General features: G+C 39.4%; 1 protein-coding gene across 4 annotated transcripts in view; it reads right to left on the reverse strand.

Moving 5' to 3' along the window:
• Positions 1-15,771, reverse strand: part of LOC113238906 (ubiquitin carboxyl-terminal hydrolase 2-like) — a 55,333-nt gene that overhangs the window by 16,077 nt on the left and 23,485 nt on the right. For all 4 annotated transcript variants that reach the window (XR_003311145.1, XM_026475757.1, XM_026475766.1 and 1 more), the window contains 8 exons: positions 8,680-8,785; positions 7,531-7,689; positions 7,068-7,198; positions 6,894-6,991; positions 4,149-4,301; positions 3,915-4,008; positions 635-723; positions 426-565 (listed from right to left, as the gene is read on the reverse strand). Coding sequence is in view for 3 of the 4 variants with exons in the window: in XM_026475757.1 (XP_026331542.1) it covers positions 426-565; positions 635-723; positions 3,915-4,008; positions 4,149-4,301; positions 6,894-6,991; positions 7,068-7,198; positions 7,531-7,689; positions 8,680-8,785 (970 nt within the window). In the remaining variant the exon portion in view is untranslated. The remainder of the gene's footprint in view (positions 1-425; positions 566-634; positions 724-3,914; positions 4,009-4,148; positions 4,302-6,893; positions 6,992-7,067; positions 7,199-7,530; positions 7,690-8,679; positions 8,786-15,771) is intronic.

The following is a 15,771-nucleotide window of genomic DNA, read 5'->3' on the forward strand; positions in this document are numbered from 1 at the left end:
ATGAACGAGTCGTGGATGATTCAAATGAAATAAGATGGGCTGGTTTTATTCCATAAGCGTGGTCAATATTTCTCGAAGGAATATTTATCGACTGCAATCACTGGCTGCTCGCAAGCGGGCGACATTTTTACGCAATGAACTGTCATTTTACCCCGTCTTCAAAGAAGACAGACTGTAGTAAGATATAGAGTAGTCGGTATGTCCTACTCGGGCAATTGCTGCGGCGACAGGTCGGCGGGGCCGACGAAGCCGGTACAGGAGGGTTTTACCACACATACAAGGTTACTTCGCACCATCGCTAAATTAACTTAAAAATGGCGTCGCTTCTCATGCAAATAGAGCATCCGCACCCACGGCTACTAAGTGAAATCGGTTCCGTTGGGCACTTGCAGGTCGATCCCTAGACGCGACCTGGAGACACTCACCCGAGTGGTTGCTGACGGCGTAGAGGTTGTAGACGGGACTGGCTTGGCGCGCGGCGGCGTAGGGCGACATGTCCAGGCCCGTCAGCGGGAACTCCACCAGCACGTTGAGCTTGCCGCGGAAGCGCTCCGTCGGGGAGAAGCTGCGGGCAAGGGCCGTAGTGGTTAGTACTGGACCTCTGCTCGGCCCGTCGGCCGTACCCGCCACTCACCGCTTGAGGTGCAGCACCAGCACCTGCGGGAACTTGTGCACCGTGAACCACTTCAGGCACTTGCGCCGCACGCCGCACTTGCTGCACGTCTGCAACACGCGAAGGGAACGGTTTCATGCGAGTCGGGGCACGTGCCGCTGCAGGGGTCCATCAGAAAACGACCGTTCTCCCGCTGGGCCCCGACCGCTTCGAATCACAGTTCGTTTCAATTCAATATACGGGAAAAGTAAACAGACAGGTCACTGACCCGACGACACTAAGTTTAGTGATGGCAAATAGATTAAGTAATCGCAAGAATCGATTTAACTAAATCAGTTCATCGTGACAAGTATTTTCGTTATTGCAATTGAAACATTGCTGTTAAAGTTTGGTAGTAAAAAGTGTGTTAATTTGCTAATAAACACGGTGTACTTATTGTTACATGACTTTCAAATCCTTACACTTAAATATTTGTTCGATTGTAACTCAAATTTTCGATTATCTAATCGATTACTATCACTTTAATTATCGAACCAATTTTTTTTCTACACCACTATCCACCATAGACTATTCATACTTCTACATTTCAAAAATAACATCACTTTTGGATTAAGAGTCCTCTTGCTAAAAAGTTGTGACGTTGGCTCCACCCACACTCCCCGCCACCTGCACCTATCATTCGCCGCCCGCTACCCGTAAGTCGCAGCGCAACCGATTAAAAGTAATTTTCGCGCGGTTATCATCGACCCGTAACATTGAAGCCGTAGAGTCGTATTCGACTACTTCAAATTTTTATTACACTTCTTTATTCAAATAAACGTATTACGTATTTAAATATCTAACCCTAATTCTAAAGTACAATTTGAATAAAATGAGTTAATACACCGCTAAATTTTTAATTGCCAACTGCCTCCGTGGCCGAACGGTTACCATGCCGGACTGCCACGCAGAGGTCCCAGGTTCGATTCCCGGGCCGGGAGAAATGTTTGTATGGCTGACATTTATTTCTCTCGTGAGTTTGGGTGTAATTTGTGGTTGTCTATGTGTGTGTCCATGGCACCCGCGACACAGGGTTTCCCTAGTGCGGGGCTATGTTGAGTGTGTGCGTTATTATTAATTAATTAATTTATTTGTTTCCAAATTTTACAGCTTTTAAATTTGGTTTACAGTTCTGAATAATGTACTTACATAACCAATTATAAAGTTTGTCAAATAAAAAAATATTTTTTTACGTTATATAAAAACTAATTCGATGCCAGAACGAAGCGACTTAAAACATTGTTTATCAAAGAATAATGTAACAAATTGAAATATATAATGATAACATATTATAACTGAATTCCGTTGTATTAATAGATTTAGACATTAATTTTTAATTGCTATATTTTTTAAATGAAGCGACTTATAATATAATAAACAAATGGACTATAGTAGAGTATGCGCATTTGTGTGTCTACATGTGTGAAGGTGTATGTGTATATGTGTGAATGTGTGTATGTCTATGTAAATAGGTATCTGACAAATTTCTGCAAGTGTCTTCATTTTTTTGATAGTTTTTTTTTACTTTTTATTTATTTTTTTAGGGAAGCCAAACGACAAGGGTGAAATAAATCATTTCGCTGTCGTTTCCAATTAAAATACGGATTGATAGAAGCCATGCAAAAAATGTCAACCTATCAGCATATTAAAATAGACTAGGTTCAATGTAAACATTGAAGAAAAGGAAGAGAAAATATGTTCCACAATTTACTTTAGTACAATTTAACAAGTATTATTTCTCAATTTAAAATCTTTAATTTGTCATGAGCCCAGGCCCATGCATGTGGACAAATTCATATATTAAAGGTGATAATTTACCTTTAATGCAACGTTTCATATGCTTAGGAGGTAGTTTTTTAGAGAATCGCTTTTCCTTGTCACTGATAATAAGTTTTTAGCCGAACAATATCACCACCATTAAAGTCATACTTTTTACGACGAAGATTATAAGGACCACAATTCAATTTCTATTATGCGACTTTCTTAAAGAACTATGTACATGATCGAAACTTTCTCTAAGTTTACCGGTGTTTTCCGCATATTCGTCTCTAGGCGCAATAAACCTTCGGATTGGTCGATATTCTATCGTCTGTACCACGGTGAGTGCTCTGAAGAGTTATTCAACCTTGTCCCTTCCTCTCCTTTCCATCAGCGGACCACCCGTGCCGGACTGCGTTGCCACAGTTGGACGGTCAGTTCAATACCGTCCCGCACTAAAAAGTTTGGCAATTCGTTTTTATGCCGAACCATCAAATTGTGGAACCAACTCCCGGCGCATGTATTCCCTCCCCTCTATAACATCGGGTCCTTCAAACGTAGTGTGAAGAAGCATTTGGCCAGACCGGCAAAATGATAGTGACGGAGTGAAGATATTTGTGTTTTCCATCCGTTACTCTCATCTCTGGACTGTATTCGCACTTTCCATCAGGCGCGGTGCAGTCATTTTGCCGAGTCACAATAAAAAAAAAAAAAAAAAAAAAATATCAAGATTGTGGGAACCACAAGCTACCAATTCTCTCCAGATGTGATGTTACTAATGGCAATATTGAGAGCAAGTCGATTTTTTGGGATATTCAGATCCCAAGATCTGTGACTGTGACCCTCGTCTATGAACGTGGAGACAGCTGCCATGATGGTTTTGTTACAGCGCTCAACAGAGTTTACCTATGGAGTATATTCGTGCGTAAAATATACATTAGGGCTTTTGTATCTCTAGTGTTTGAAAAAACAAATTGTCTTAGATGTCCCACTAATTCCCATATTCTTACGAATTGTAAACAACCACACGAAATAGTACCTATGCTTTAAATATGGAAAGAAAGGCATTCGAACTCCAGAGTGTCCAGTTTGTGATAAAAAAAATCTAACCATAAACGTAAACAATTTGGATTGCTGAACCGGTAACACTCTTTGCACCAGATTTTCGGAACGTTGCAAAGAATCTCTCAATACCTTGTATGTGCTTGTTGTCGTGTCTTTGTATTTAACTGTAACTGGGTGATAAAACTTTCATAGATTTCTCATAGATGGCGCTACAACAAAAAAGTCGTTGAAAAACCAAATACAAAGGCACGACAATAAACGCATAGAAAAATTCGTGAGGTCAGCTAGTTCGTTCCGTGGCTTAGTTGGTATAGCGTCTGCCACGGTATGCTAGAAGACGTCGGTTCGAATCCGACCGGATCGAAGGATTTTTTTCTGAGTTATCGATCTTATTATAACGAACCATGAACTAGTTTCATAAAACCACCAAAATACTTACAGGTTTTTCATCTCCGTCCATCTCCTCCTCGCGCGTGAAGTGCGCCAGGCACTGCTGCAGCTTCAGGTTCCCCGTGCGGGATGGTATTGGCAAGCTGCAAGTCCAGCGGGAAGGCAACATTATTACAGTGCAGCGAAAACGTTCGCAAGGCCAAGAGATAGGCCTTCATAATGCAGAAATGAGGCAACGCTATGGCTATAAACGGCGAACAACAAATCGGTTGAGGGTCCTCACCTAAGATCCCAGAAGGGGTCGAAAGTGACAGAATCGTGATTGCAGTGCGTACAGCGCAAGGTGCTCTTGAGTTGTCCGACGAAAATGTCGCCGACGCGGCTGTCCTCCATGCGGAGGTAGCGGCTCCACGCTTCCGCGGCTTTCGCCGAATCACTGCAAAATTTTAATCATTGGGATATGGTTAATTTCTGTAACAAGGTCGATGAAGGGAGTCACCATACTTGTCGGTCACTTGTCGCATTAAGCCGTTCGGTCATCGGCTCGGCGCCGTGCGGACGCGATCGGATCGGAAATATTAGGGCGTGTTCAGCCGCCTACAGAATAGGGCCGCGCCGGTTTTCACTTTTGGATAAAGCTTTTTCTTCTTTATTGATATTTTAACCGAATCGCTCGATGGACACCGTTTAGAACCGAAGGTTCCTTTTCGAGCTATTCAGAACATTCGATTGAAATGCGGATGCGATATCGATTAAATTTCACGTCACGTGCTTTCTGAAAGAATTTGAACACAACGACCTTTGCCTAAGGTTACATTGTACCACACCCCGGACACTCTTTACAACGGTCGAAAATTATTTACCTACACTACCACGTACAGCAAGGCGCTATCTGCACACGCACAAATGTGTGCGCGAAGTGGCAGGGTTATCCATCACTTGCTCGTACTATTATATTACGTTGTCAGAGCGGCAACACAGCGAAAATTCTAATATCATTCTATTATAGAATCCTAATAATTACACAAGTTCATTAGGTATTTATACCGATATAATATTATATTTTTCATTAATTCACTAACTAGAATAATATTGAAGATTTATTTTAAAAATAATTAAAAACACTTAAAATGTTATATTTTGGACAGGTACCCACCCTTAAATAAATTAACCAAAGTATTTGACATTGCGTGTCCAAGTTTATCATTACCTAGTCAATAATTAGGTATATTCACTACGTAATATTTATTGGCAATACAAATTGAAAATTCGAGAACCCTTGTCTAGCTCTCGAAGTTATGGTGTCTTATTATATTGGTATCATAAATCTGTATTATATATTACTCTGCACTAAAGAATATTTGAATGAGTCCCAGACATAAGTTTTTTTTACTTCGTTTCATCTTTCAAAAAACGAAATAAACTCCTCTCTTTATTCCGTTAAGATGATTATAAACAGCCGTACACAGCTCCATTCACGACCATTATAAATACTAACGTAAAATTATGTTATACATTTACGAACAAATTTCGTAATGAATAAAATGAAAACTACTCGTATATTCAAATCTCAAAGCCGTCTTCGCGGGAAAACGGCTCGCCGACAGCCTCGTTGTCGTTCAGTCAATGTGACCGCCAATGTGCGGGGCGTGGTGCGGTATCTATAGCAGGGAGGGGCGGAGAGTGTCCATTCTCGTTACTTATTTGTTCTCTGATTGTACACACGCCAGCACATCAAGCTACACATTGACGTATCTTGTTCCGTTGCACTGGAGGCGATTTTCGAACAAAAATGTGTAGTCTGATGTGCCGTTGTCCGTACATAACGGACTTTTACTTTTGTACCAAGCTAAACTTTTTACTTATTCTATTTTAATTTTTATAACAAGATTATTGTGTCGAGTTCTCAGGTTTTCGAGATTGTTACACATAGTCAATGAAACTATTTTTCCGGATTTAAATCGTTGATCGAAACGTCGTCGGTTTGTTTGAAAAAACAAATATACGCGATTTAAATACGGAAAAATAGTTTCATTTCCTAAGATTATTGTGGGTGTAAATAATGGTGAGTTACTTGATTATTTAAAGAATAATATTGTTCAAGATGTTTAAGATGATTAACGATCGTACATTTTGATGAACAACCACCGCAGCCTTAACAGACCCATAGCAGTAACTTGCGTGTTTATCACGAATTTATTGTGAAAGAAAGATCACAGTGCAATATGGACTTGCACAAGCTTATTTCCCAAGACTGTAATTACTGCATTAGGCGTTGAAAAACACTTTACTTAAAAATAGACAAACACAACCGGACGGTTGGGATGACTTGACAAGTTATCGTTAAATATCTACGAAAACTCAAAAAATGGCGGGCTTTTGAAGTTACAAGTACAGTTTTTACAAAGACTATTTTATTACACGAATAAAAAAATAGTGATGAAGGAAGTTCGAACCATTTTCCTTATTTTAAACCAAATTACAAAAGATTATCTTGCAAATTAAGTACATAAGTTACGTCAAAAATATAATATATTCATATATTCTCCAATTCTTGTAACTCCATGTACTAATATTGTCGATAGAGTTCAAAAATTGAAGAGGATGTGGTTTATATTGTTCTGTATCTAATGGTGCCATAAATCTTTTTGACGTAACTGTATTTTTGCCATTCTTCCATGAGGTGTGCGAAATATTAAATGCCGCCGCTGAAGAGACTATTTAGAAAGCTCAAACAAGAGAACCAAGTTATTTAAGAGAAAGTGAAAAGCTAACGTTGTAGAAATGCAATGGAAAATTTTTAAATTTAATAAGGATCCCGACAGTCAAACGAAGACACGGCTCAAAGGACTTGTGTTCAAGCGAAAGCGCTTAATGAAAAAAAAATCTACGAAAAGAAACGGACGTTCGGAAAGTTTTATTCGATAACCGCGTTTAAGTGGCGCGATTTCGGTTCGGTGACGATCGAGTCGGCGGACAAGTACAGCGGCTCCCGTCGCCCCGTCGCCGAGGCGGTCGTCGCCCAGACCTGAGGCCGTCGTCGATTTCGGCGAGGATCGGCTTGGGCTTGGCGGTGACGCGGTTGACGTCCTCGTGCAGGCCCTCCAGCAGGTAGCGCAGGAACTCCTGCAACGAGAGCGGAGCGTGGGCCGGCGCGGCCGGCGCGGCCGGCGCGGACGGGCTTTGCGGCCGCGGGACTCACCTGCGCGTCCTGCTGCGAGTAGCCCATGAAGCGCGGCGCGAAGCGCTGCACCTGCGCCTTGAGCGACGTGGTGTTGACGACGGCGTCGCGCTCGCCGCCGCGCCACAGCTCCTTCACCACGCTGGCGAACGCTGCGGGCACGGAGCGCGGAGCGGCCGTCAGGCGCGTATACTCGGCAAGTTCGAGCTCTCGGGTGAGTTTACAACGGGACGTACATACGTTGCAACAATTGGGGAAAAGCTCCCAAACGGCGCTTTCGCCCGTTCTACGAAATTCCGACGAAACATATATATATTAATACCTTGATTGGTACACCTTTCACCTGGCCTTGAGTAACCCCGAAATCTAGTTTCCGGGAAACACAGATAACACGGCAGTGTGTACAATTCGTTTGCCGGCATCGAATAGCAAAGCGCATCGTGTGAACACGTGGTATATCAAGTAGCAAATAATTGTATTGAACCTTTGATGAGTGCGCCTTTCATGCAAGACAGCGTGGTGTTGATCTCGGAGGTGTACTTGTCCTCGGACACGTATTCGAGCAGAGGTCGCGTGTTGGAGAGGCACTGCAGGACGCTGTTCATGAAACAGGTGTTGCCGATGTTGCGGAGGCCGTTCAGGCCTGGAACAGTCCACACCGACGATACATTCAACTCAATTTTGTTGTATTTAATCATATGTAAGTTACGGCATTTTCGTGGAGGTCAATGTTAAAGAAAGTTCGGCTTTACGATAGTTTACATTTATGTGTTGTCTAATTCAAAAACTCCAAGTGGTCGTAGCCACGTAGAAGCCACAGTCCCCGGTTCGTGTCCAGCCGGATCTAAGGAAATTTTCTGTGTGTTCGATCTTTGTTTTAATAATACTAACGTATTTTCACAAAAAAAAACGTTACGGTAGTATCGAGACGTAGCCCGGTAGACATATCCAAGATATTCAATAAAAAAAAATATCGAAGACTCAAACTCAAGAACTAGCCATGAAGGAAACAAGTTACTTGGGCTAGGTGAATTGAAAATACTATATGTGATATATGTGAGCGCTCACTCACAATACTAAGGGCCAGGTGACGTCACGCGACCCTAGACAGTCTCGAGTCGTTCATTTTAATTAATTATAAGAGACAATCATTATTGATACAAAACTTGAACACAAAGAACAATTTCTTCGATCCGTCTGGATCGGAACCAGCGTCCATCGCCTCATCGTGGCTGCCGCTCTTACCAACTGCACTACGCATCGAGCCAGCAGACGTTACGACATTCTGTGCGTGCTTGTTGCGGATCTTTCTTTTAGGTATAAACGGCCTTTTTGCCGTAGCGCCACCTGTGAGAAACTTATGAAAGTTTCTTCGCGTTTTTCGTAAAAAATATATGAATATCATGTAAATGCAAAAAAATATAATATTTAAGAGACGGACGTTAATATTTTCGGCTGTTCTTATTAAACTATCTAAAGAACAAATATGAATTACTACCGTCAAGTAGCCATCTGGCGTTTACGGTTTGGGAATGTTCAGCTCATCCTTGATTTTAATTCTGGTGGAGTCGTTCGTTTTAAAAACTATGTCGCTTGTGTGGATTCGATATTGTACTATGAAAACTGCACTCACCGCTGGTGTGACTGGGCTTCCGGTCGATGCGAGAGTCGGTGCTGGCGTCGGAGCGCTCGCTGCTGCGCCGCCCTGCCACGGCCCCACTCTTACCACCCGCCAATTCCTGCGCACCGTGTCAGGTTAATAAAGGCGTCGATTGTCACTTCTATTGTTAAATCAACTTGACGGGTTTAATTAAATGTATTACTCGATTACTTCCAAAAGGAGTATCTTTTGGTCTGACAAATCAATTTAGCCGTAGTCAGTAATCCACAAACTGATTTCGGCCTTGTCCAAGGTGGGGTGAATTTGTCAGGACAAAAATTTACAAGTATTACATATTTTCATTGCAAAACGTCCTCTGAAACCCAGAATCTGAAGCCGACTGCAGTGAAAAACTGTAATAGTACAAAGAAATAACATTTCCAAGTTGTGTGTACTGACGCCGTTAGTTGAAAGCGCTCATGTGACAATAACTCAAAACCGAGAAAATAATGTTTAAAGAAATCAAACTGAAAAATATCTAGTTTTCCCTTGCGGTAACTTATGAGGTAGAAAAAAATAAACTTATTGGCAGATCGGCCTTTTCTTTCGGATCACGGCAGTATACATAACAAAATTGAAAAAAAAAAATGCCATGCCACATGCGCCTTTTAAAGTAATGGGGGCAGTGTAGGTAGCTTGGAATCCCGTTAATATATTTGATCTAACCTCTCTTTGTTACTTGAAAATCAACAATTGTACAATCATCGTCCAAATGGGCGCTTATAGCATAGTATAATAAGACCAGTATAGTAACTCCACACAAATGTAGCAGTGCGACTAGCATGTGTGCGCGCCTGCCGTGTGTCGTATACGGATGACCACATCCACATAATCTCGGTGTGCAATCGCGCTGCGCAGCGCGCGGCGTCTCACGCGCCGTTCATTACAGAATTCAAGTGTTCGTTTGGTGTTACAAAAATCATTTCAAGATGTAGACGTGTTTACTGTTGAGTATCTCATAATCTTATTCCAAAAATCGAGAAGCCAACCCGCAATGATGACATGAAAATTTTCACTACGTAAGTATGGCTTTAAACAAAACTTCAATATATCACGTGAATATTTTGATGAACGCCGTGATTTTGTCAAATTTTGTGTACCTACAGTAAAACTAAAATAATGATGTGATAACCCTACGGTCCGAGCGAAGCATTTACGCGCCGAATAGGCGGGAGTTGCCCTACTCGTCTTATTATACTTGGCAATAGAACGTCCGCTTTTGAAAGTTAAGTAAGACCGTACGTCTTACTATTACGACAAAAATGTCGATACGACCATTTTGACCACAGACATATATGTAGATAGACGCCGCCAGTGTACGTACTTCGCGTGGCCAATATAAGTGAAATACACTTAGTTGCCGCTGCTACACTTCACAACGCGCTCGACCGTATCGTGGATAAATTTGATTTTGTATGAATTTCGAGAAAACAAATATGCAACCGAGTGTATCCCTCATGATTGCGGCTTTTACTTGGTGCGATATCACAAAAATTTCATACGAGGCCGACATTAAGTAAATATCTTCTGATTGATAAGATTTTACCATATTTAGTCAGCAGTAACATTTTCATTTGTGTTGGCATTCATCAATTTGATCAATTACCAACAGAAAACCATCTAGTAAAATTAATTAAGGCAGTCGCATATATTGATTCATATATTGAGGTGCGTTTTCATTTCAAGTTAATCGACAAGATCTTCTATTACAAAAAGATGTTATATAATAAGCTCATTTTATTGGAAGTACTTTCCTTCCAATTCAATTTCAATATTTGAAGTCGATTAAAGTCTCAATATTTTTAAGTAATCAACATTTTTTATAACATGTAAAATAAAGAACTTAACTGTCTTATTCTAGTATTTTTCTATTATATTAATATTACGACTACTTGTAATCAACAAATACTAGAACAAAAATTATTCTATAATATAGAATCGATTAATTGAATGTAATACGCGTATTCCTTTCAATCAATCGATTTAAAGCGGAAGGAGCTTTCCCATCACTAAATAGTTCTTGAACGTCATACAAAAAATGTGGCACGCTTGGTTTTCATACCAATTGCTGTACTTGCGGCGTCTAGATATACGTCTGTGATTTTGACGCTAACTGTAAACCAAAAGATTAAATGAGGTTCTAGTCTACCTGTTGCGACTGTAGAGTGTAGGTACGTCACTTTTATTTAAAAAATCGTCTCTTAAAGTAGAAAATTAAAAAATAATATACAGGCGTATTTCAAGTCTTGGCACTTAAAAATTCACCCCGTGTTACAAGTACAAGAGACGTTCGTAATAAACGTTTAGTGTGTAGTGTTTTAGTAAAGCGTTACTTACTAACTAAACAATATAAAACAATACGAACACAAACATGCTACTTACAATTACTGTAACAAAACATACTAAAAATACTTACGGGATGTCCATTGGTGTAATAAATAATCACTCATCGACTGACGCAGCCATTACACAAATGTATATAGGAACGAAGTCGATAATATACAGGCCTCATGCAGTTAGTTTCGAATTATATTTCAGAGAGAATTATATTTTTATATTTCGAATTATTTTCTCTAAATCATCGGGAACTCTCGGGAAACAACGACTATTGCCGAACGCGTGAATGAAGGTATCTATGCATTGACCAACAAATGGACGTCGGGTCTAATACAAAAACCACGAAAAAAATGTTCGAAGTTAACCTATACCAACGTAGTGACATGTAACTAAATATAAAAAAAACTAAAACATTTAATTTACATTATAACGTTTGTAAAGTAATTTAAATTGCAGTACTGCTTAATTTTGCTTGTAAAAATGTAAGGGCCCAAAAACACCGTATTTAACTTCTAATGGAAACTTAACAAAATGCACCATATTTAGCTTCGACTGAAAATTACTTGAACACAAGAGTAATGGAGCGGCCTTTATTGTGTCGAATTTCGTACAAATTCATTTAAAGAAATAATAAAGAGTTGGGCAGATACATATAAACAAATATTACAAATTTAATGTGAATATTAGCGTGTACTATAAGAAATATACCGATATTCCAACTAAACGTACACTTAAATATCCGTAATTCCGAAAACCGATTTATGATAAAACCGTTACGTTTTTACAAAGACAAAATTAGCTTTTGTTTTGTAATATTCCTAAAAAAACATTTGACAAAATTCGAGCTAATGTTATTTCGGGCAAATGTATTTTCTGACTTGCGATAGGTAATCCCAGGCCGTAAAACGAGTACAACAATATTTTGTTCGTTATTGATAACATTTAATAAAAAATCATTTTAAAAATAAGATGAAAATCAAAACGACTCATAATTTCTTTGCTCTAAATATTTCAATCGCTTGTGGCTCGAACAATTGAAAACGACCAAGAAGTTTATATAAGCTTCTTGAAATTGATGTAATGGGTCTCTTTCCATCTTTTGCGCATGCAATGTGTAGAAGAAGGACTTTTTATAAATAATATCAAGTGACCTGATGTCAGTGCGACTGATGGTAAGCTTATTGCCTGTCCATAACAGCTGCAGTGCCACTCAGAGCTTTAAATCGCAAAGATCTGAGGAACACTGCCACTCCGTCAGTCGCCCTGAGACATAAGTTGACATGTCCCATGTGCCTGTAATTTCACCAGCACCCTTGCCCTTCAAAACCGGAACACGGTAATGCTGACATTACTGCATGCCGGCAGAAGTAGGTAAGGTGGCAGTTGGCAGTACTTCCCTGGACGAACTCTGTCACAAGGAACTCTACTGCTACTATGTTATTATTTTGTTTGCTTTTGTAATTTATATTTACGATTCATTTATATATAAATTAAATACTATCTAATGATTTTGGACTGATTTTGGACTAACAGTCCAAAATCATACTTTTAAATGATAACTATGATGACACAATGTATTTGTTTAGTGAAAATATGATACAAAATCCTGTTTTTACTCTTCACTGCAGTACTTTTTTTACATTATGTAATACTGCATGATTGACAACTGCGCTGTCAGACGAATAAATGAAGATTGTTGCGCGATTGACGCTCTGTATGCGATTTTAACGCCCTACACGCGGACACTTTTTAGCGCGACCCCGACGTCCATTTGATGGTAGGTCAATGTATTTATGACAATAAAATATTAATCTTTATTAGTCAATGCTAACGTCAAAGTCATTGGCTACGTTGAGAAGTTTCGTATTTAGTTGTCGTAAATGCGCTCATTCATATGGTAACTTATATACGCAGCAACAGCGTTCGGAAATATTCGTGGTTTCCGAGTTTCTCCGATATCCAATGTTTATTTACCACATCTGTAGATGAGGTCTGAGAGAAAGAGAAAATACGAGAGTCGTTGCCGCTCTGAAAATAATTATTAGTCTCAGCGCTAACACCCTCCAATGAGAGGAGCGAACTCACAACAACCCACAACGGTTCGAACCTAAAACAATAAATACGGAATACTTACGGAAATTCCACGGCACAACGGTCGAATCACGGAGAGACCAAACAAAAATCATTCAAGACAAACGAAAACCATCGCAATCAGCACATTTGACAACACAAAGCAGCCGACTAGGCATTTCTTATAGAGGCTCAAGTCTGGTTTAAAAAGTATTTGATACAAATGCTGCTGCTTCTTGATTAACAAGAGAGAGACAGAGAAGAAAAAAAAATTGAAAAATGCTTCGTACAGTTGTTTTCTCAATACATGATCCTAACCACCACTCACAATCTACAAAAAAGAAATATCCGAGACATTTCATACTTAAAGTAGCGTCCGAAAATTAAAAAAAAACCGCCAAGTAAAACCTTAAAGTTATAAAACCTATCCTATCAGTCTTTTTAAATTTATATTCACCCTTACAGAGTTTAGTACAGGGTTCAGTTCACATAATACATATATCTCGTAAGACCGTCATCACACTTAATCGATACGGAAACGCATAATTTTAAAGTTCACTACCTACTGGTGAAATTAAGTGGTGATTTGTGTATTTTCTTATTTTTTATGTTCCTAATATGTACTAGTAACCATTAAGTAACCTGTGATTGCACTAACATACTTTAAAGGTTTTCATTTGTAACTAACACCTATGGGCCATTTATGGGCTATGGCCCGAAATAATCGATTTTATTATTACTACTGTTAAACCGTCAGAAAAAGCTTTGTGTAATAACAGTGAAAAGGACGTTGGGCGTTTCGCGTCGACGGTGTACGTATGAAGCTTTTTCTCAAGCCGATTCCACGTTAACCGAGTGTGGTGACTCCCTAAATCACCGTCTATGCCAGAGTGGGCAGTGCTCCTGTTTTATTTTCTCGTAATCATACTTTTGTATTTGAGCCATGATGAATACCCGATAACACATTTTGGTTTCTTTTTTACTCCATGCTCACCTATGCACCTAAAATATTAAAATCCCGATGACGAAGACGACGAAGCAAGAATACTAAGCAAGAATACTTTTAGACCTATTCTCTAGAAAACTCGTTGAAAAACAAACGATTGAGAAAAGTAGGTAGGAACGAAGAGTCAAATTTTAATGTGAGATTGACTATTGGTAATTTTAAGATGTACCGACTTGTTTAGTTTATACCATCCACTGATGACGCTAAATTCTAATAAAAACATAAAGGCGGTGAAATGTCCAAATGCACTTTTGAGGCAACATAATTATTATATAATGTTGTGGTGTAATAAAGACAACTAATACAGTACGCCGATGTGCGAAGCGAACTGATACATGTTTTAGCTACTACAAGAAAGAACTTTTCCGCGCCTGAGACCACCACAAAAACGTTTAAAAACCAGACTTGAGTTTGCTAAGAAAAAGTCAGCAACTTTTCTCCTCTGTTAGAAATCAAAGATACCATTCTAGCGAATGTCACCGCGGCGAGGCGCACCGCGTACGAGCTGTGCTCCCGACCACTGACGACCACGCGGCAGCGATGGCTCCTACGACCATTTTGGTCTTCTGTCCACAAAATTAGGGTATTACGCGCTTTTGACGTTGACGTACACAAAACATTTTGCATTTACGTACTGGCGAACATTATTAAGTTTCCTCATACTTGTTCCAAATATTTATAGCCACTTTGCCCGAAACGTGATTACTAGCGACTTTACCCCAGGTCGTAACTTCCTGGGAATACTACAAGTTTAATATTATTTTTGAAGAATGTACAAAACGGACACAGAAACCTGCATGTTGGAGATTTAAGAAATTCTTGAATAAGTATTATATATGTACTTTGCAGAAGACCGAGGCTAATCAAGGGGATTCTTTGGAATCTAAAATTACCAAAGCCGAGGAGTGGGTTCTTCAGAAAGATGGGCAAACGTTGCAGTAAATGCTGCAACGTAAGACATTTTACCTTCGACACCAAGGACTAAGCAGTTTAGTTCGTTACTCACGAAGTTACATTTGCGTGTAATTTTAATTAAATCATCAAGAACTTTTAAACAAAATGCCTCTCCAACTTCTTTTTCAGAAATATATGTCGAATTTCACATATAATCGCTGATTTGGTAATCAAAACAAGAATAGCGAGCGCAGCGTCAAATTCAAAATATACAAAAATGAGATCTCCAAGTCTAAGGGTCGTATTCTACAACTCTACTCAATACTCAATTCAGGACTTGAGTATGATTCAAAGCACTAGAAATCATACTCAAGGCCTTGCCATTAGGGTCGTACTTCCAGTGCTTGAAATCATTCTCAAGTCTGCTCAAATCCTGACTTGAGCATTGAGTAGAGTTCTGGAATACGACCCTAAGAGACCTGACAAACTTGGTAAGTAGCTAAAACGATATAGATAGAGTCACGTTTCAGGTAGCAATATGAGCTACTGAATTCTTCACCTCATCATGTCGATGCTTCTTTCATTTGAACACTATATTTATTCACTTTGAGTAGTATGTACAAACTTTTTTTACAACAATTGATTTCCTTTAAAAACATTCCTTTTTTAAATTATGGCTTGCTTAAATGACTCCAGTCTGAAAAGTTTTTTTTATTACAAGCAAAAAAACGAAACGATGTTCATTATTTGGCATTTTG

The sequence above is a fragment of the Hyposmocoma kahamanoa genome, unplaced genomic scaffold, assembly GCF_003589595.1.
Source record: "Hyposmocoma kahamanoa isolate Upper Pololo Valley unplaced genomic scaffold, ASM358959v1 109, whole genome shotgun sequence".
Taxonomy (NCBI): Eukaryota; Metazoa; Arthropoda; class Insecta; order Lepidoptera; family Cosmopterigidae; genus Hyposmocoma; species Hyposmocoma kahamanoa.